This window comes from Poromitra crassiceps (assembly GCF_964638095.1).
Source record: "Poromitra crassiceps genome assembly, chromosome: 7".
In the NCBI taxonomy this organism is placed as follows: domain Eukaryota; kingdom Metazoa; phylum Chordata; class Actinopteri; order Beryciformes; family Melamphaidae; genus Poromitra; species Poromitra crassiceps.
This window is the reverse complement of record NC_139628.1, coordinates 43,594,338-43,616,906: the sequence shown is the minus strand read 5'-3', so window position 1 is coordinate 43,616,906 and position 22,569 is coordinate 43,594,338. Positions and strand designations below refer to the sequence as shown.

Below are 22,569 nucleotides of genomic sequence, written 5' to 3'. Positions count from 1 at the left end.
TTTAATGGGCTGTAGTTAAGCGTTGATTGTATTTTTGGTGTTGGGGTTTGTTTTAATCATGCATAATGTATGTGTATTTTTTATTGTTTTTTTTCCAAGTGTACATTCTGCATAATTCAATCGTGTATTGCAAGTCAGAATGATTAAACTCAAACTCAAACTCAAACTAGGTATCTTACTTTAGTTACTCCAGTCGGGCGAATGTAAAAAAAAACCAAACATCTTCTCTTTGAATAAATGCCCTCCAAGCAGTGTGCAGTTCGGATTTCAAAGTAATTGGTACTTTTAATCAATTTAAATCAGCCTCGACAGCAGGCAACGGCCGGAGCCATTGTTGTTACTCCTCGGCGCAGTCTTGACAACCAATTGACAACGGCTTAGTCCATGCTGATTGGATGATCGTTAGTCCCCCTTCAGTGTCCAAATTCAGTATCAAATGCTTGAAACACACTGGAATTCATTCCAGGGTCTGAGTGTAAAAAGCAGTCATTATTTTGACCTTTGGAGATTTAGATTTTTGTTTAGGTTGGTGGTTGTTTGCATTATGGTGATGGCGGACTGTCGGTCATAGATGACCCTCCTTTTTATTTGACAATGCTGAGAAATCCTGTGAGATATTGAGCTTGAGTTCATCCACAGTCAGGCTCCGACATAAACGTCAATCTCTTACGCAAACTAAACAAACTGTACAAGAGATGTTGCAATCCAACTCACTAAACACAGATAACACAGCCCACGCACTGTAAATACAATGCAGAGTATCAGAGCTAATGACTTTGAGCCAGACGTTTGAAGATTCATATCATAACTTACAACCCTCCTCCTCTGTAGTGTAACCAGGAAGTAAGGAAACAAGTAAGGAAACAAACTGACTTGTAGATGAGCTGGAGGTCTGGAAGGTGAATGGCTGGCTTCCAGGAGCAGTAAGTCAGTCTATTCGTATGGTATGAGCACTTGACATCCTTCACCAGCTCTGAGAAGAGGCAGAGTCACATGCACTCACGTGAACACTCACAATGCACAATCCAGTCCCATATACACTGTAGGGTCTAAACAGCTTCAGCCTACATTCTCTGATGGAAAATGGCACTTTTTATCTACTCAAATACAGACCAAACAAACATGGATCTTTCCTTTTTTTTAACAAAGCCATATAGAACAGGGTTTGTCTGTATGTCTGTATGTCCCTACAAGAGTAGACCAATCACAGCTCACACCGCTATGTGCATGACGTCATGAAACAGATCACTGGGCATCAAACATCAGTTAAGTCAAAGGAGCAACATGTGATTTTCAGCCCACTATAAATGTTACTATCTGCTTACATAACCATGCAAAAATTACAACAAAATTTCAATATCTTAGTGGTAGTAGATGCAAAGGAACATGCAATCGGTTCACCACAACACGCATCTCAATCCACAGCCTCGGCCGGGAAGCAGCAAGGTCCGCCGGGCAAGGGCGTGCTCTGCCCAGTGAGAGAGTCGATCCCCTGGCTACTGCGCCTCTAGTCGTGAATAGCGCTCTCCCCGACATGCGTAAACAAGCCAACTACATATTTCCCCGCATCTACATTGCATCCAACAACGCCATGGAAGCCACACGGTTATTAGACATTTTGTTTTTGCCAAGACGTAGGCCTATTCAAGGGTAAGAAAAATGGGTAAGACAAAAGAGTTACCTGGGTAGGTGACATGGAGGATAGCAGGATCACTCTGATTTCCATTACAGTCTGTTTTAACGGAGAAATCCAAAGATTTCATGTCTCCCAAGAAATGGCAGGAAGGATGCTCGTCCAAACTGTGTTCTTTCTCGTACTAAAGAGAGAAAAAAAAAAAGAGAAAAAAATAATAATTTAATCCAGACTGAACTTGCAACCAAAATATCATTAGTATTATGAGTCATGATGACTCATGATACTAATGGGGATCATGAATTTTTTATTGATATTGATACCATTTCAGAGACTGCTTAACGATCCGAGTCTTTATCGATACCACTGTCGATACTTTTCTATTATTTGGTGGAAAGAAAATTTTGATTTTTGTAGTGCGGTACTTTTGCCCCCCTTTCCAGTCGCTTTTGGCAGCCAGAGTACGTGGTGTCATGTGTGTCATGTGGTGTCAGCATGTCCCGCAAAAACTGGAAACAGCTTCAACATGTTGTTTAAACGCTCTGAGTAATAAAATACAACACATGTTTGTAGCGTCCATGTTCTTTCCACATACGACTTAAAGCTGCATTCAGCGATGTTTTTGTGTTAAAATAAGTGTCAAATGGCTCTATATTCTGACAACAATCACTGAAATAGAGTGTTTGATCAGTGACTTGAAACCCCCAACCTCCCACTGTCTTCTATCTCTCTCCTGTAGTCCTGCAGGCAGGGCGGACGTATCTCCGCAACCGCATTCGTAGAGACTCACGGATGGTGGCCTTGGATTCGGGGTGAAAAAATACATATAGTCCTTTATAGGGATCACGATCTGACCTTCCGTTTCCAAGAAAATGTTAACTTTTCTCTGATTTGTATAGTTTGAGGTCGGCGCAAATATAATTTTGGAGAGCCACAGCAAGGCACAGCGGACCGACCATCTCAGCTCGTGTAAACTGGCTGCACAATGGTATCAGGTGGATAACTTTATCGTCGGAGACGGACGCAAGTGGCACTCTGGAGCTCAGGAGGAGAGCAGTTTAGGCTGCGGAGTGGAGGTGCAGCTGCAGCGAGCGGCCTCTCGACGGACAAACAGACCGGGACAGACGCTGGGCGTACGGAGGTAATGATCCACATTAATTGTTTATTGAGTATTAAAATTGTCACAGGTGTTATTGCTAGATTTGTGGGTTTTTATGTGGGTGTGCCAAATGCTTCACAAAAACCAATCTAGATGCAGCTACCTGTATGTTGTGTGGGGAAAAAAAACAAAAAACAAAAGAGAATCCTAATTGCTACATAAAAGTCCTACATAATGCAAAGTGGTGTCTAACCTGCAGCCTGGTGCTCTTTAAATTCACATAATAATGGCAGCCTTCCTGAAAGTCCTCTTGCGCTGCCCATGAAAAACATGGTGTGAATTCATCCTGCCAGGATAGGGACACCTTTCGAGGTGGTAAAATGTTGCCTAAAGTAGAGAAAGAGAGAAGATAGAAATGAGACAACATTATAGGATTTTACTATAACGTGAAACTTTTCAGCCATGTGATCATTGGATACTCATAATTTATTCCTTTCATTCATTCCACTCATTTAATTGGTCTAGGCCGGGGACAGCAGGGTGGCTTGATGTTAAAACAAGCAGGCTGTCAAATGCTTCTTGGATGCGCAGTCCAGCCCAGAAGTAACCTCAGAAATAAATAAAGAGTAGCTAATTGACCGTAAGGTCAAACTAGCCGCTATCTAGATAAGCTGCTAGTTAGCTAGCTGCTGACCTTCCAACATATGAGAGCCTACTGTACCATGAATTAATGAAAAAAGTATGGGCGCTCTGAAAAACTATTATATATGTTAAATAAAGTTTGACCAAAGCTCCAGCTAATTGTCAAATATCGCTGCCTGCCCGCCACCCACGCACTTGTATGTACTATCTATCCTGTGTGCCCAAAATTGTCAGAGCAAACTGGCTGGCACCCCAAAAACCTACAATCCGCTACAGAAAAATGTATATTAATGTTTGTTTAATAACTGGCCCCTGGTCTCCTGTCATTTTGCAAAAGTGGCCCCCGGCCCCGGGCAAAGCAAGTTGAGTATCCCTGGTTTAACTCAACCAATCAGATTATTTCTCACTCCAGAGACAGAGCTCTCTGCCTCTGAGAGCAGTTTACAGAACTGAAACTACAAAGTGTGTAAAACAAACAGAACACAACGACCCGGTCAAGCCTTATTGGCAAATAGCCAATGCCCTGCAGTGCACATCCTGTACTGTAGTCTGCATTTCCCGGAATAGCCTAGGCCAGTGGTTCTCAACTTGTGGTACGGGTAGTGTACCAGTACCACTGGTGGTACGCGCGGGGCCCCCTCCCTCTCATACTTTGGTGATAACGATAACGATAATTCCTGAGGTTGTAATTGGTGTAAAAAGCCACTGGCCTAGGCTACTTGGCAATCTTGTAATCTTGTTTCCCAAACTTATGTCAAAAAAGCCATTTCAGTAGGACATTAGACAGATTGGATTATTTTACCCAAGGCATGTGTATGTTCCACAGTAAATTATATAGGCCTACAATAGTTTGCTATACAATGTATCCTGGGATGAGCCCATATATTTTACAATATCAACAGATACATTAACATACGGTCCCAGTATTTCTAAATCTAGCTTTTACAATAGGCTATATTATAGGCTATCCTGTCACAGACACACTGAAATAACATGTATTGCAGTAGCCTAAGTGCATTTACAATTGAAAATAAGCATTTCTGTAATATTCATTTACAATAATTGCCATAAAAAGGCTTCTATTGTGTAGGCTATTCCATGCATTTATATTATTACCATTTTATTTTCTCCACGTTTTGGCACTAACCTAGAATAGATTTGCTGCACGTAACAGTTAACATGTCGATTTCTTTAAGTCATTTAGCCTAATTCAAAATCGCATTCGGACACTACAGTATATTGGAACTTTATTTGGTCTCAAAAACAGAAGCAGTGTAAAACTAAACATGTTGCAACTTTTTTTTTTGTCCGTGCGTGAGTCGACTCAGCCGCGACGTCACCACTTACGGGAAAGGCTCTAAAATTGTGACATTCCAGACAGAAGTTGACTGATAATAATAACAAACAAGGTTATAATAATAAATAATGATGAGAGTTTTCTTACCTGTTTGAGATCTAACCGTCACAACGACACAGCCGAAAACCAACAACAAACTTTGACACATGCTCTTCATCCCTTTGGACTATTTGAGTGATGTTAAAGTTCGCTCGTATTCTTCTTCAGAAAGTGGAGTTGTAAACTATCACCTCAGCCTATCACCAAAACTCTAGTAAATAAAATAAGTAAACGGGTCGCTTATGTTTTCAGGTCGGGAATGTCTCCTGTCTGCCTGGTCCATATTTGTGAGAGCAGGAAAGGCATCAAAACTGTTGGAGCTGCATGGGCGGAGTTAACAGGCTGCTACACATTGAAGGACCTTTTTCATAGCAGCCATTTTGTTGTGGCTAAAAGGCAGGGTAAACACAGGTACAACCAACACACTAATGAGGGCCCCAGCACTGGGGCACCTAATGGAGTGGAAGTTGGAAACTCTCATTAATGTTTTGGTTGCACCTGTGTTTATCCTGCATTTTTTAGACAAAATAAATCGCTGCTGTGAAAATGGTCAATTGTTCAATATTCTATCTACAGATACTTCAGTCCCATAGGAAGGTTATGAGAAAGTTACAGTGAAGCCAAGTTACAGTTAGCATAAGAGATTTAATAAATAAATAAACAAACAAACAAACAAATAGCCTACATAAATAAATAAATAAATAAATAAATAAATAAATAAATAAATAAATAAAAAGCACGACACGACACACTAATTGACGGCTAGCTGCCAGTCTGTCAAGGTTATCCCAGTGGCAACATGTTTAAACATAATACATAAATAAATAAATCCAATATCACACCCACTCCGACATGTATTTAAACAGGAGACAGTATATGAAAATTAAATGACTATAAAAATTAAATGATATTACAGTGTGCCAAGAAGGGCCCCCAAGTTTCCTGGAATCTGCTCTGTGTATTTGGCTTATAGAGACGTAGCTTTTCCATTTGTATAATGTACAACATCCCATTGAGCCATCGTTTAAAACCAGTGTTGGGGGTAACTCATTACAAAAGTAACATATTACATGTAATATATTACTTTTAGCAGTAACTCAGTAATATAACTTATTACTTATAGGATTTCAGTAATATTATACCAGTTACTTTGTCAAGTAACTCAAGTTACAAATTGAGTTACATTTTTATTAAATCAAAGCACATATTTAAAAAATTTCCTAATCAAACTGTGTGTTTTTATGCAAATAACCACTATAGATGACAATAACAAAGGAAAAGAATAACATTTAGAATTTTGGATTGTTTACACTGACTTCAAGGCGCTTGATTATTTTTCGGGATGGTTCTGTGGCGGCGATGTCATTCTGCTGCTGCTGTTGTTTTGGTAAAAGTAATGCAAAAGTAGTGAAATAAGTAACAAGTTACTCTACACAGAAAGTAATATTGTAAAGTAACTTATTACTTTCAAATGAAAGTAACTAGTAATATGTAGTATATTACATTTTGAAAGTAACTTGCCCAACACTGTTTAAAACAGGGTGGAGTGGTAGACTTCCAGGTCAAAAGAATAAGTTTCTTAGCCACCATCATACCTAGCTGCAGAGCCATCTGTATCTCATGTGGAAGCTCAAAAGTCTCCACCGAACATCCAAATATGCCCACATTGTGGTGTGGCTGAATGTCTCAACTGAAGTTGTTTTCGACATGTAACAGCACAGACTAGCCTATATAGACATGGGTCATCATTTAATTTTGATTTTACCCGTGTAACACAGCACAGTTGAGAAGTGTTCACACATTCAAGTCTCTCTTTTTAATTGTTGTCTGTGAGCTTCTGTAAAGCCTGTTTCTCTCATTATACAAATTCTGTGTAGTGGTGTAACAGTAATAATTAACCTTGATCCGTGTCTCAAACTATGTCGTGTCGGGTCCTTGAATTTGAGGGAATTGGGCCTGGAAAGTCCTTGAATTTGATATTTAAGAAGGTGAGGGAACCCTGATGTAATGTCGATATAGGAATATTATAGGGATATGACTGTCAGGATATCATGTTTTTTGTTCATTTGTTTTCAGCGATATTATTCCAACCCCTCCCACTCCCACACACACTCTCTCTCTCTCTCTCTCACACACACACACACACACACACGGAATCAAAAGTAAAAGTAAAAACAGCCCTCAACAACACCCCCATCAAGCAGTGCAAATAGCCACCATAAGGTATTTTCATTACATGGTCCTTGTAAATTATAAGGAAGAAGGAAGGAAGAGTGTGTGTGACTCATGGTGAAATGGCATTCTGTGTCTGGGTGTGGGTGTGTGAGAGCAAACATTGAGTTTCCCAGAAACACAAAAACAACTCATCATTCATGACCAAAGGTTGGCATTATTTTAATGTGTGCTTTTTGAAAAGCTATCTACAGCTATCTATCTAAGTATATACACTTAAAATTAGCATTACATTCTTTGCAAATAAGAATCCTACGCCGCCCAGCAGCGCAGAAATATATCAACCCCTGTCCATAATCAGGTCCATGACAGATCTGATTATGAACTGGGAGTCTGTTTATTCCATCCAACATGCACACAGGTTTGGTTGTTTAGGTATTGGAGGCAGAAATTCACAGTGTCTGTTAGCAACGTTTGTTCAAGTGAGAAGGTCTAACAACAATTTCTCCGACACGTCACATCCAGCAGACTACAATTCCAAACAACTTTTTGATTGACAGCTCACTAATGAAAGTGAGGAGGCGAAGAAGCGATTTGTTTTGGAGGTGAGATATCCACCATCGTTGTGTGTGAAAACCTTTCAATTGTGGGTTTTCATGCGGTCACGTTGGTTGAGATCAATCTGTAAAGGCTGTTCATTTGTAAAAAGAGACAGACCTTATCTTAGTTACAGAATGACTGACTGATGTGTCTTTTGTGTCTTTTGGATGGAGTGAAGGGCACCCAGCAGTGCACTGTTACAGGGGATCTTGTCCTGTGCTAGCTGCCATGCAAGGAAAATGACAACATTGATTGATTTTCAATGTGGTGAAAACTATCAATGTTTACTCACACGACCTGTTGCAGTGCATATGCCAGAGTCAGGACTCAGGAGCTGTAACCAGGAAGTAGCGGCGACCTCTGGTGGTCTTTGACGTAACGACAGTCTGATATTGAAATAGCTCACTGACAAGTAAGCGTGAAGGGGTGGGGTTGGCAGACTTTCAACTTCCTAATCATGACAGACCCAGTTGGTGCCCTGACATGTTCCATTTGTAACCGTAACCCAAACCATAAGTCTAACCTTAACCAAGCTGTTTTACATAAGTCTAACCTTAACCAAGCTGTTTTACATAAGTCTAACCTTAACCAAGCTGTTTTACTTGCCTAAACAAAACCATTTTCTCCCTCAGCTTCGTCCTCCCCGTGACGAAGCTGAAACAGAGGCATATCACCTGCACACATGGTTTCACTCATATATGTTGTTATTGATATCCTCCCATGTGTTACGTCCTGCCGGTGAGGCTCCCCGCTGTCAGGTAAAAAGAAGCGGCTGGCAATTGCGCATGTGTCGGAGGAAGCATGGTGCTAGTCTACGGCTCTCCCCAGATCGGCAGAGCGGGTGCAGCGATTGGGGCAGCAGGGGGAAATTGGCCAAGTACAATTTGGAAGAAAATGCAGGGGATTTTTTTTTTTTAATAAAAAAAGAAGAAGAAATTAACTTATTGAGGACGTGTTGGGCACCCCTCCCATTCACAGTTTTAAACCACATGAAACAGGCCATGTGTTTAGCCAATACAGCAGTTCATCCGTGTCCTGTAAAGTCTTTCACCTCCAATTTTCCAAGTATGAACATCAAGTTACCCAGGTCCTCAAAGTCAATTCAAGATTTAAAATTACACTTTTCCCCCTCCATTCTCCAAGATTTTTGCGAGACACGTGGGACCAACGTGTTGGAAAATCCCTTGAACTCTGTATGTAGACGCAGCTCGTCCACTCTATCTGTTTCAGTGATGAAGGCGGCCAAATCGTTAGGTACTTTCCCAAACAACTTGGATACTGCTGCCCCGGCAGTATCAGCACAACACAGCCAGGACAACCTCAGGAAATCTGGCAATTTACGGTCCATAGCTGTCCAGCTTTTGTTTTTTAAGGTGGCTCCAAGGATTCGGCGGTCGCATTTACTTGACACTCGTTGGTCGGAGCAGCTCCGCTCTACCTTAAGTGTATCATCTTCAACTTTCAGTAAAAGACATTGAAATTCTTGCTCAGGCCGGACAGTGCAAGCGCTGTGGCGTTGCAGGCATCGCCGCTACACATCTGTGTGCCTCTGTCAAGAGTTTGGCTGAAGTGGGTCGACTTCCGCTACAGAGGTGAGTTTGCAGGACGCCACCACTTCTGCTACTGGGATGTACAGATTCCCTGTGGTGGTCTGCAAACACAATGTAGAAGAAGAGGTGTGTGATGATGTGTGTTGACAGAGAGAGAGAGACACAGACAGACAGACAGAGAGAGAGAGAGAGAGAGAGAGACAGACAGACAGACAGACAGACAGCCAGAGCAGGATACAGACATTTCTATTTTTATTGTATTTGTTGTAAATATTTACCTGGGGTTCTTTGGTTCTGTTCATCATCATTCCCTTGAATATGACTGATGGATCTGGCACGATAGGGCAAATAATGGCTATGTTCCTACAGCCAAGACAGAAACACCACAAAAACCTCGTCAGTCACAGAATGCACCAACCGGCAGCAATCGCGCCGCAATAGCGACCGTACATGTATCGGAGGAAGCGTGTGCTAGTCTACAACTCTCCTCAGATCAGCAGGCAGGGGGGAAGAAACGCCCGGGGGTAGCAGGGGGGAATTGGCCGAGTACAATTGGGGAAAAAATGGGAGAAAAAGCCGAAAAAACGACGTATGTAGTGACATGTGGGAGTTCCGTCAGTGTAGCAGCTCCCCCCCCCCCCCCCCCCCAGCTGGGAAAACCAGGCAGGCGGAGTGGAGGAGTGGAGCGATTCTCTGAAGAGTCCAAACTGACGTGGGGAGATAAATATAGGGCACGCGTCATCTGGACTCAGAGGAAGATGAAAATGAATGAAACGAACAGCCCGGGGGACAGAGGGGAGAGTCACTGTAGCTGGGACAAGGGGGGCGGGAGGGGCCGGGTCACGGTTACCATGGAAACGACTGAAACCTTTCGCAGAAACACAAATTAGAAAAGTGTTGAGTGCCCTGCCATAAATCAGCCTTAAAGGAACACTCTGCCCATTTTCAACCAGCTTTGTATCATTAGAACATCAGTAGTATATCAGAAAACTGTAAACTGTTTTGAAGTCTGTCATTTAATTTGACAGTTATTGAGTGTTATAGTGTGGACCAGTGACATCACTGGTCCACACTATAACACTCAATAACTGTCAAATTAAATGACAGACTTCAGAACCGTTTACAGTTTTCTGATATACTACTGATGTTCTAATGATACAAAGCTGGTTGAAAATGGGCGGAGTGTTCCTTTAACTGTACTGTTTCATATACGTACCTCCTGAAGCAATAGCAGGACAAGATGACACAGGCAGAGAGAACGACAGGAATGACAATGACAGCCACCGCCAGTGAGGGGTCCGGAGACTCCTCCCTACCTGTGGGAACACACACGCTTTTAGACTCCTCCCTACCACATTCAGAGCATGTCATTTCGTTTTTGTGGCTTGCGATAGACATTGGTGTTTGAGTAGTCTCTCCCCAGACTCCAAATATGATGTTGAATCGCTGCTCTCCGCATACATAAATGAGTCTGTGCCACTTCACAGCCCCCGGTGCTGTTTTGAGGGCTGGTCTAGGGGTCAAAATTGAATGACTGACAGGTCGTAGCACCAACTGATTGGCGCGCCCAGGATTTTCGGGGGAACCAATCACTAGCCAGGATTCAGACAGCAGTTTGGAGCCAGAAGCATCTCAGACCCAGAGAGAGATAAGCATGCAGTAACATAGTGTATCAGCGTAAGAACTCTCATGGGTCTGGTGTTGAGGCTATTAATGCTTAATTCATTATTTTATTGAGACTAAATGACTTAAGATGGTCATTAGTTCCAGTGTATGTTACAATATATGGATTCAGAGCATGAGCGCAACTAAAACGGGTTGGACACTTACCATAAGATACTACTTCACTGATGGGGCTTCCTCCTTTCCCACATTGCTCTCGGAAGACAGCCCTGATTTGGAACTTGTACAGGCAGCGCTTATCGTACGACAACGTCTTACTCCCTTCTTCCTCGATTTTTTCTTCCTGGAAAAAACATGGCAGATGGAAAAAATCACAACCACACTATTAGACCTTTTCAGGTATAGAGAGAAACGTGTTCTGTTCGTGATATTCCATATAGCTTGTTGGTTATGGAGCTGATGATACGCTCACCGTCACAGCGTCACAACTTGGTCGCCAGAATAAAATGTCAGCATTGTTTCTGCATGAATCCATACGTAGAATATCACGTTTCTGAACCAGAAATGCGTTGCATATCACATTTCTAGATACGTGTATATCAACCTTCGTAGTCTGCTATTGAAGTAGCGCGGTGGCCAGTAAGTTGTTGTTGTGGCCAGGGTGGATGGAGGACGTAAACACTTACTTTTCACACCAGAGGGCTGTCTTCAATTCCATGGTCACAGCGTTTCCAAAGTCTATTCAATTCAACAGTTTTTGTTTTGTTGTTTTTGTTAACCCAGTTTGTTAACCAAATTGCTTCACTTGCCTGAGCATAACCAAAGTTGTTTTATTTGTGTTTAACGTCGGAAAGGCAGCGAGGTTTTCAAATGAACCTCTGTTTTGTTTCAAATTTAGCTTGAGAGATTGTAGATTTGCAGAAATGTAAAATGCCACGTTTTAGAAAACGTGTTGTGTTTGAAATTAACGTTGAGATCGTACATATCTGTGGATTGCAGAAATGTACAATGTCGACATTTTATTCTGGCGATTGGGTTGGCAGTCAAGATGTACGGTAGTAGCATTTGTTTGGACAAAATTACAGAAATCTGTGGAAATATATTTGTATGGCTAAAATAAAAAAATAGATTTTCTGCCGTTTGAAACAGTGTTTGAAACAGTTCGGAAATAGCCACTCCAAGCGCCAGAGCGCACACTGGACCATTCATAAATTGGGAGCGCCGTTGTAATGTACCGTAGATCCGCACTCTCAATTCAGTGTGGAGAGTCAGATTGGATTTACGAACGTACCCAGTGTGTTCAACACACACACTGCTGCAATTAAACGTAAGCATTTAAATTGTGTTTTGGCTACTTACCCTATACTCATTACAGGTACTGTAGTTGATGAAGTACCTCCAGCATTCGTGTGGTCGTATATCTGGAGCTGTCCATATATTTGGAGCTCTCCAGCTCAGTGTGAGCTCGTCTCCTTGTTCTGTGATGATCAGCTCAGGCGGAGGGGATTGCACTGAGGAAAATGTAAAACATTATTATGGGCTACATGTGCAGGGGAAGCAGGAGATATAGGGGGAGGGGGGATAAGGTTACAGGGAAAAACGTCAATTTTAATGTAATTTTGTATAGTATTGAGTCTTAAAATCTTATTTTTCTTAAAGATGTCTTCAAAATCTGCCATGCTGTGAGATAGTCAATGCTAGACTAAATCACTTGTTAAGATCTTCTGTAGTAAATGCTATAATGGCCCACTAGAGGGCACTCAAATATAAAACACAAACCATTTTGGTGAGGTGTGCGTTTGAAGGTGTTGTGCAACACAGTTGTGCCATTGGAACTTCCATTCACTAGTATGCATATGTCGTCAGCGTCAACGCCTTTCAAGTGACAACCTTTCCTCATTCCATTGCTGTAATGGTGCTCACACTTTGTTAAAATTCTTTCAGGCTTTTCACAGTCACACAACCTGTAACGACACGAGGGAAGGTGATGAGGGGTGTGTGGGGTATAGCAGGATGTTTACAGTCACACAACCTGTAACGACACGAGGGAAGGTGATGAGGGGTGTGTGGGGTATAGCAGGATGTTTACAGTCACACAACCTGTAACGACACGAGGGAAGGTGATGAGAGGTGTGTGGGGTATAGCAGGATGTTTACAGCCACACAACCTGTAACGACACGAGGGAAGGTGATGAGGGGTGTGTGGGGTATAGCAGGATGTTTACAGTCACACAACCTGTAACGACACGAGGGAAGGTGATGAGGGGTGTGTGGGGTATAGCAGGATGTTTACAGTCACACAACCTGTAACGACACGAGGGAAGGTGATGAGAGGTGTGTGGGGTATAGCAGGATGTTTACAGTCACACAACCTGTAACGACACGAGGGAAGGTGATGAGGGGTGTGTGGGGTATAGCAGGATGTTTACAGCCACACAACCTGTAACGACACGAGGGAAGGTGATGAGGGGTGTGTGGGGTATAGCAGGATGTTTACAGCCACACAACCTGTAACGACACGAGGGAAGGTGATGAGAGGTGTGTGGGGTATAGCAGGATGTTTACAGCCACACAACCTGTAATGACACGAGGGAAGGTGATGAGAGGTGTGTGGGGTATAGCAGGATGTTTACAGTCACACAACCTGTAACGACACGAGGGAAGGTGATGAGGGGTGTGTGGGGTATAGCAGGATGTTTACAGCCACACAACCTGTAACGACACGAGGGAAGGTGATGAGGGGTGTGTGGGGTATAGCAGGATGTTTACAGTCACACAACCTGTAACGACACGAGGGAAGGTGATGAGAGGTGTGTGGGGTATAGCAGGATGTTTACAGTCACACAACCTGTAACGACACGAGGGAAGGTGATGAGGGGTGTGTGGGGTATAGCAGGATGTTTACAGTCACACAACCTGTAACGACACGAGGGAAGGTGATGAGGGGTGTGTGGGGTATAGCAGGATGTTTACAGTCACACAACCTGTAACGACACGAGGGAAGGTGATGAGGGGTGTGTGGGGTATAGCAGGATGTTTACAGCCACACAACCTGTAACGACACGAGGGAAGGTGATGAGAGGTGTGTGGGGTATAGCAGGATGTTTACAGCCACACAACCTGTAACGACACGAGGGATGGTGATGAGAGGTGTGTGGGGTATAGCAGGATGTTTACAGCCACACAACCTGTAATGACACGAGGGAAGGTGATGAGAGGTGTGTGGGGTATAGCAGGATGTTTACAGTCACACAACCTGTAACGACACGAGGGAAGGTGATGAGAGGTGTGTGGGGTATAGCAGGATGTTTACAGCCACACAACCTGTAACGACACGAGGGAAGGTGATGAGGGGTGTGTGGGGTATAGCAGGATCTTTACAGTCACACAACCTGTAACGACACGAGGGAAGGTGATGAGAGGTGTGTGGGGTATAGCAGGATGTTTACAGCCACACAACCTGTAACGACACGAGGGAAGGCGATGAGAGGTGTGTGGGGTATAGCCAGGGTTTCAGCTGGCACTTCATTCAATATGTTTCTAGGGGCACTTTTTACTGCACCCCGTAACATAAAACGACCATAATATATCTGCAAGGGTTTGATAGGGATGCTGGTTGATTGACTCAATGGTTATTTGACCAGGTGTGGAAATCTCTGGCTTTTAAAACTTCAGCCCATTCTGTTTTGGACCAAACTCCCAGCACACAGAGACTCTGCCGACATCACAATGAAAACAGAAGCAGACTGGACCCACTTAAGCAGACAGCAACAACTGTTTTCTACCCAAAGGCAAGCCTGTCCTTGTGCCTTGTGTCTAACCGTCTTATCTCCGAATGCACGGTCGACTGGTGTCTCCGAGTTTTGCATTGCAGTTGGTGGAAAAGTAGGAAGTAAATGTACAGGTAACTACGAAAACAAAAGAAAAGACTAGAGTAAATGACTTAATGGGTAAATGGGTTACAAAGTAACAGGTAAAGGGTAAGTATGGGGGGAAGATAAGTGCATACTCCTTGACCGGGATGTGTAAGCACTGATTTGAGACGTGCGCAGACCTCTTTGTGCTGGTTGATATGATCCAGGTCGTCCAGAGTGTGTGATCAGAACTGTGCATAGCAACGGTCTGTTAATACCTAGCAGGGTTCTGCCATTCAGAAATAACAGACTGTAGAATGCTGTAATTGACCAATTGAATCAAGTATTCAACAAAGCCGTGCAATAAAGACAAATAATGGAGGTGAACTGTTGGATTTCGACCCAATGGAGCATTTATGGGAGATTCTGCAGCGGTGTTTCCACTACCATCAACAAAACACCAGTTCAAGACAGTTGCAGAATATACTGTATGCCAAGGTGCACTGAAGCTGTTCTGGTGGCTCCACACCCTATTAAGCCACTTTATGTTGGTATTTCCTACTGTATATATTTTGTCATTTGAACTGTAATTCTCACTTGTAGAAAACCTCCAGGTCAGGAAATCGTTTTTCTGGGATCCAGGAACAGTTCATGGCACCACTGGAGTACAGGAAGCATTTGAAGTCGCTCACCAATCTAACTGTATCACAAGAAAAAGAGCAGATAAGGAATCATTAGAGACATAAACATAGACTCAAATTTGACTCTGGATAATGAGCAAACATTCCCACAATTCCAGAGTCCTTTTTAATGTAATAGACCTTATCATTACCCCTCAGCGACATTATCAAAGTTTTCTCAGAACATTGTGAGGAATTTCCAACTCATTTAATTAAAAACTATTTAGAATATCAGCCACCAGATTTCCTGGTAGTTATGATCTATTGATGTCACCAGTTTGACCTTCCTCTCAGCAGCTTTGAGCCCATTCCCCCTGCCACTTTAATATATACCATGAATCATATCAAATCCTCATCTTCCCCCCTGGACATTCCTCCCACTCAACTTCTCAAAGAGGTCCTTGCTGCAGTACAGTCGGCCCACTCGTTTCACAAATTAGAAGTTCTTTAAACATGCCATGGATGGTGCAGTCTCTCCCAAAGGGAACACATTTCAGTCCCAGTGAGCTCAAGAAATTAAAGACCTCATTCCAAGCAGCACATTTTTGTCCTTGAAACAGATGATTTGATTTCAAGCTCTTATGAATTCCAACAACATGGTTGAGAAAGTTGAGAAACAGGTTTCAAAGCTCAGCCAGCAGCAAGACTGCTCTACTCAGGGTGATTAATGAGATCCTCATTGCTGTGGACAGAGGTGACTGCTCTGTCTTAGTCTGATCTTCCAGCTGCTTTTCACACTCTTGACCACAGCATTTTCATTAATTTATTGGAGAATTGGGTTTATTTATATCCTCACTTTTTGGTGACATCATTCATAAATATAATTATAGCTGCTGCGCAGCAATGGGTCGTGGCCGGGCAAGTCTCAAGGCTTTGAGCTATTATGACATCACAATTGCTCGAGTGACATCAGTGATGGCATCACAATTGCTTGACTGACTGATGACATCACAAATGCAACCTAATTGCCATAGGTAATTAAGGCAATTAGGCTATACACGGGGCCAGAATTCAATGTTTTGATGCACTGTGGGCTCAATTTTTGACCGATCGAAAATCTGTTTCGATACTTTTGTGTAGGACAGTCTAACGATGCAGATGCTGAAGTCGTTTGAAGAAAAAATGTGGGAGGAGTAGGGTTTAATTAGTTTTACAGTTTTTGCAGTTTTGCGGTCTTTAGGCGTCATAATTGGCCATAGGTTGCATTGTACAAAAGTTTCTCCTCATTTGGGCGGACATTTCGGTGAAAGTTGCAAAGCCGTAGCACGTATGCCTGACTTTTTATGAATTTTCAAAGTTTGAAACTTTAGACGGTCGCTGTAGTGCCACCGTTAGGACTATTGGCCCCAAATTTGCGTCAAAGACGTTTGGCATGGGATTGGACCTTTGTGCAAAGTTTGGTTAGTTTTCATGCATGGGAAGTCGAACTTCCCGGGAGAATAATAATAATATAGGCAAATACAATAAGTGGCCCTGCCGCTTCGCTGGCCCGGCCACTAAAGAAACAAACAACTTTGCCCAAACTTGTTCAGTCATGGTGAGTTTGGCAATATCAACTTTTGCAATATGGAACTGTGAATTCAATATTGTGTCTATTGCATTACTGCAACGTTTGCATTGGATTATAACCTTATTTGAGTGCTGTCCCATGGTCACTTAGCAGGATCCCATCACCATTTCATTCTTTATTTTTATAACATTTTATAAAAAAATTAAGAACCAGGGCTGTTAGCATCGATGATTTCCGGACTCGTTCCTGGAGCTCTCTTATCTATTTCCTGCTGCATAAAAGACACGTTTGGTCAGTTTGTTTGAGAGTTGTGCTATCCTGCTGCCATGAGTGCTTCCACCACCGCCCTGTGTGTGCGTACATGACAAATAACCACCTTTCCTGTTACCGCAAACACCCTAAACATACCAATACACCATCTTTAAATATATTATCTACAGTAACTGGACTGTGGGCTTGTTTGCAACCTGACTGTTGCACTGTTACTCTAGCTTATGAAAGTGGTATTGGTGCATTGATATCAAGCTCACACCCTTGTTTCAGCTTTCGCTTCTGGTTGATTCCTCACCTGGGGGATAAATATTCCGGTTCAAAGGTTTGAACCTTTGAAGAGTCCGAGATCCACAAGACGTTTCTATTGTGTACCTCAAACCAGCCGAGCCGATCTCCTCACTGGTGATACAGTCGTTACGAGACGTTGTCGGCTGTCTCTGGAGAAAAACAACACAAGGTTAAATAACTACGGCAAAACTACCAAAATCATCCACATGTCCCTGGTAGATAATGTCCCTGGTGAATGCTAAAGCTAACACTTTAGCATTCACAGTGTTTAAGTGATAGTGGGCAACTAGCATTATCCAAAATGATTTAGTACGGTAATCAAAACTTGTTAGTGGATTTTATTATATCACCTGGCTATAGCCTATAGGATTGTGTACTAAAAAGAATGGTGTCTGGGTAGTGCACTCTCCTACACCGCGGAGACTCGGGTTCAGTTAGGTAATTCCGGCTTGGTCAGAGGTTCCTACAGACACAATTGGCCGTGTCTGTGGGCGAGAAGCCGGTGGGGTATGTGTCCTGGTCGCTGCACTAGTGCCTCCTCTGGTCGGTCGGGGGGCCTGTTCTGGAGGGGGGGAACTGGGAATAGCGTGATCCTCGCATGCGCTACATCCTGCCGGCGAAACCCCTCACTGTCAGGTGAAAAGAAGCGGCTGGCGACTGCAAATGTATCGGAGGAAGCATGTGCTAGTCTACAACTCTCCCCAGATCAGCAGAGGGGGTGGAGCAATGACCGGGACAGCAGGGGGAATTGGCCAAGTACAGTTGGGGAGAAAATGGGAGAAAAACTGAGGAAAGTATTTCAGGTGAGCAACCACATCCCAGTGATATTTAACTGCACAGTCTCCCACTGCTCACCATCTTCGTTTCTGATGGAAACTGGGAAAGTATGCTAGTTAAAAACAATGTTATTTTTGTATATATTTGGTGTATATTTCACCAACCTCCTTCAAAACTGCCAGACAAGCTGCAAATAATTTTGGCTTAGTATTTGGCTTAGTAAGCTTTAGAGCTACTCTCTCGTAACTCTCGTAACGGGACAAGCCCCGTCGTTTATTGTCACACGAACACCACAACACATGCATGCGGCCACAACACACTCATGCTGACGGTGGCCGGTGAAAAGTGTCCTCTGCATTTAATCCATCCAGGCATGTCCTTTCCTCCAGGGGGCAGGCCAGGAGCAGTGGTCGCTTTCTCGTACAGCGCCCGGGGACCAACTTCGGATGTTGTCGTCACTGGTCGGATGACGATGACGATCTGATCTTCTGCATGTTTTTGGTGGGGGGGTTATATACGGAGGAACCCCGTGGGGGAGCATGGGGAGAACATGCAAACTCCGCACAACCAGAAGGGCCCTTATGACGAGATACCCCACCTGGGCGGTGGGCACTGAGGATATGGGGGGGAACACAACCACAGCGCCCACAGTGTCCCAGGCGAGAATCGAACCCAGGACCCTTTGACTGTGAGGCGACAGCTCTACCACTGAGCCACCGTGCCCCCCCATACTACACCTTTGAGATCATGCTAGTCACCTACTATCAGTCAACATAGCGTATACTTACTGTTACTGTTAGCATGGAGCGAGTGATCTACCAGGAACATGTGAAGGATTGCAGTGTCATTACTCAACAGGAAGATGACAAATAGGTTGAGGCCACGTCTCGTCATAGACGCTGGTTTAGCTGGCTCAGCCTGGCTGGGGGCATGGTCAGGGTGGGGTAAAAACCCCCGTTCTATCCATTCAGCAAAGTTAGAATTTAGCTGATAGCCCAGCCCAGGCAGACACGATCCGGGATTTAACCACCGCAGTAAACGCACATCTGAGCAGACGTCTTGTGTTCTGCTCTAGAACCCCCAAACATGTAGTTTAGAGCCGCAGCACCGTCTTTTGGTGAGTCAGCCCATGAGATATATGGGCGGTTTTACCCCACTCGTGCGCCAGCCGTTTAACATTTTGTGGGCGTTCCCAGACATGCGGACTGTCTCTATGGGTTTTCCTAATAGTGGTATTTCCCTGTGATATTGTGCACTAATCTAAACCCAGAGAAGCATGTGCAGAGATATACAGCCTGAAAACCAATCAGACATCATCTCTTTAACAGGCTAAAGCCACCACCATGGAATGATGGATCCCATATTAAATGCATTGAATGTTTTAAGACTGACTCACTAATATGCAATCCCTTCTGATGGTGGCTATTTCTGCATTTATCTTCTTAACAGGATATGACACACATGTTAATATTCTTGCACATAGCATGAGACTCTGCTCTCAAACATTTCATTGAATATTCTAACAAGAGGTCATCATTCGTGACCAGTTTAATATTGGCCATAAAGCAGGTAGAAAGCTATTGAAATCAAAACAACTAAAAGTGTATTGGCATAATACCAGAATCAGGGCTGCTACAGTTCCCTCCGTTTCACCTTTTTGTAAACTTTCTTGTAAGACCCAAGAAAGATCGAAATGCATTGATATAACTTTTTTTAATTTAATTTCCTGAAATGTATGTGAAGGACTAAAATTCAAAATAAGTTTGATTTCAAAGTCCTCTGTTTTGTTTTGAGTTAAATGATTCAGCTTTTTATGTCAAGCTCCTCTTTATTTGTGGTTAAGGGTTTGGAATGGGATTTTCTTTCCTTATTACTCTATCTTTATTGCTATATTAGCCTACATGATGTCAGATTATTTTAATAGGCTACATTTCAATTGGAATTTCAGGCATAGGCTGGACTAACCATCAGAATATGTGGCTCATGAATGTACAACACTCAAGTCCAGTTCCTGAAATATCAAATAAAAAAATGAAGCCATCATCCACCATACTAGTTTTGTGAATTGCTTCCCCCTCACTACCCCCTCACTGACTAACATAGTAAGAGCACAAGAGAGAGAAAATACACTGCGCCTGGTCTGCCCCAGCAGGAGGATTATCATTTATTTTTATCGCTGCACTCCAGGAACTGGATTCAAATGTAATGATTCATCTACTATATTTCAGGGGTTTTCAAAGTGGGAGACGGGCCTCCCCAGGGGGCTCCAAGCAGTTTCATTGGAAACATGGGAAAGTTTCATTAGTGAAAAAACATTACATTAGTGATTACATTGTTATCAAAATGAAATCACATGGAATAGCTTAAGTGATTTATTTGGTTAAATAGATAGTTCAGAGATGTAGTAGGTTTGGGGAATTTTACAATTTTTTCCATTTTCCCAGAGTCAGAAACAAATAAATGTCATCAGACAGAACGTATTTGTGTATTTGCTGTAGTCTGAAGTATGTCAAACAGCACTGGCTATCTTGGCGTGTCTATTGGGGTCAAGTGGTATCATTATCATGATTCCATCATAGGCATCCAGGAATTGAGTGAGGGGGGCTCCTTTTTCCAAGCTTTGTCTGGGGGAGGCCCACAGTCTCAGACTTTGAAAACCCCTGATCGATCCCACACTGCAGTGTCCATCCTACAGCCGAAAACTGAAATCTGAGACACGCACCAAGAAGCCAGACTTTTCAACTTTTTCAGAAGACAGGCGAAATGTAAACATTTCTGAAGACAACAAATACTCAAAAAGCCTAAGTACAGTGCAATTCAAAGATGAAGTGTGTGAATAACATGACATGAAATGCTGCTGACTGCATTAAAAAAAATCAAAGTGAGGTACAAGTCAGTATTACATTTTTGCCTGTAGGATGGATGTAACCCCTCCACACCCACACAGGACTCCCCAGTGTGTGGGACCATGTTTCCTCACTCACCTCTCTCTTGATCGTCTGGTTGGTGCTGTCGGTTATGTGGATGAGGTACCAGACCTCCTTACACTGGTCCAGGTCCAGTCTCGGCGCCTGCCAAGACGACTTCATACAAAACTCGTCCGTCCACCTCCAGGACAGATTCTTCGGCTGAGGAAGATGATCTGAAGAAAGAAAGAAAGAAAGAAAGAAGAGATATAGATTAAAAAAAATAGCATAATAATAATAATAATAATAATAATAATAATAAACTATAGTTAGCCTGTTCACAGTTCAAATCCCACTGTCAGTGAATTATAACCCCTATAATGAGACTTCTTCTTATTAGTCAAATTTCGGGAAAAACAAAACGACAACAGGTATAGGCTATCATTCATTGGTAACACTTTACAATAAGGGGCACTAAATAAAAGCATTAATACGCATTAGTTGCTTAATAGCCTACTAATAATTAGCTAACCATTAGTTAGTTTATTAACTCTAACTCTATTAAATAATGCATAAGTAAATTAATATACATGAACACTGGTTAGAAGGATTGCTAGACCCATTAGGTAGCCTAACTGTTCATTGAAAATTAACATGAAAATAAGCCTATCAGGTAGAAAAGCAGACTTTACCTGCCACACATGATAGCGGCATGATGGCGGTACATATCATAATGATAAAAACGTCCCGTGGTATGAAATGTGTCATCCCGTCCAAATAGATTGCCTTCAGGAGCGTGTGCGTCTATTCCCTTCAGGAGCGTGTGCGTCTGTTCGCTGGTCCGTACTGTACTCCACATTAAAATCCCCGCATGATGTTCCGTCGGAAACGCCACTACCCTGGGTTTGAACCAGGAGTTAAATTCCCATTAAAAGCACGGAGGAAAGACAAACGTGAACAGGAACAGGACGGAGGCAATTATAGTCACCACCAAGGTGAGTCTTGTCGGGAGACCGTGTGGTGCGCGCAGCGCGCGTCAGAGCAGCGGGGGCGGAGTCAGTGGAGAGAGAGGAGACTCCAGCCCAATGTGATAGGATAGCCTACTGTAGCAATGTCTGTCAAGAGTTAACTTTAGACCCTGACACGAATTAATGCAAACATTTTATGCAAAAAGAAAAAGAAAAGAAAGAATGTTATTGTATTTGATGTTGTTGTTTAAGTATGATTTTGGTGGACTGTTTTTCTAGTCCACCGACCACTCAAAGCGCTTTACAACACACCACACCTACATTCACACACAAACATTTATACACCAATGGTGACAAGCTGCCACGCTGGCGCAACCATCGAGAGCAATTTGGGGTTCAGTATCTTGGCCCAAGGACACTTCGAGAAGAAGGGGATCAAACCACCGTCCTGATTAGTGCACGACCCACTCTACCTCTTGAGCCACAGCGACTGTTGTTTCTATGTTTCTATAGGCCTACCTTTTCCTATGTAGCTTATATGGGTGTGAATTTACATTTCAAACATTTGACGAAGATCCAAATATAGTAGGGTCGAAAC

At 43.0% G+C, this 22,569-nt stretch overlaps 1 protein-coding gene and 1 long non-coding RNA gene across 2 annotated transcripts; both read right to left on the bottom strand.

Moving 5' to 3' along the window:
* Positions 1-873: 873 nt before the first annotated feature.
* Positions 874-3,089, bottom strand: LOC310779219. Its single transcript, XR_014552821.1, has 3 exons — positions 2,986-3,089; positions 1,682-1,817; positions 874-973 (listed from the first exon to the last, which is right to left on the bottom strand). It is a non-coding gene; the product is annotated as an uncharacterized lncRNA (long non-coding RNA).
* Positions 3,090-8,404: 5,315 nt separating this feature from the next.
* LOC310780309 (interleukin-13 receptor subunit alpha-1-like) lies at positions 8,405-21,937 on the bottom strand. The gene is made up of 10 exons (XM_083640884.1): positions 21,696-21,937; positions 21,082-21,239; positions 17,328-17,469; positions 15,167-15,269; positions 12,495-12,679; positions 12,075-12,226; positions 10,923-11,058; positions 10,309-10,408; positions 9,371-9,455; positions 8,405-9,193 (listed from the first exon to the last, which is right to left on the bottom strand). Exons 1-10 carry the CDS (start codon positions 21,769-21,771, stop codon positions 9,095-9,097), a joined length of 1,236 nt encoding a protein of 411 aa, XP_083497010.1. The 5' UTR covers positions 21,772-21,937; the 3' UTR covers positions 8,405-9,094.
* Positions 21,938-22,569: the final 632 nt, after the last annotated feature.

Coding starts and splice junctions, on each gene's coding strand:
- LOC310780309 (XM_083640884.1), bottom strand. CDS start 21,771: ATGACACATTTCATACCACGGGACGTTTTTATCATTATGATATGTACC. Junction 12,227..12,494: donor ACGCACACCTCACCAAAATG/GTTTGTGTTTTA, acceptor CATTTTCCTCAG/TGCAATCCCCTCCGCCTGAG. Junction 9,456..10,308: donor TCCTGCTATTGCTTCAGGAG/GTACGTATATGA, acceptor TCTTGGCTGTAG/GAACATAGCCATTATTTGCC.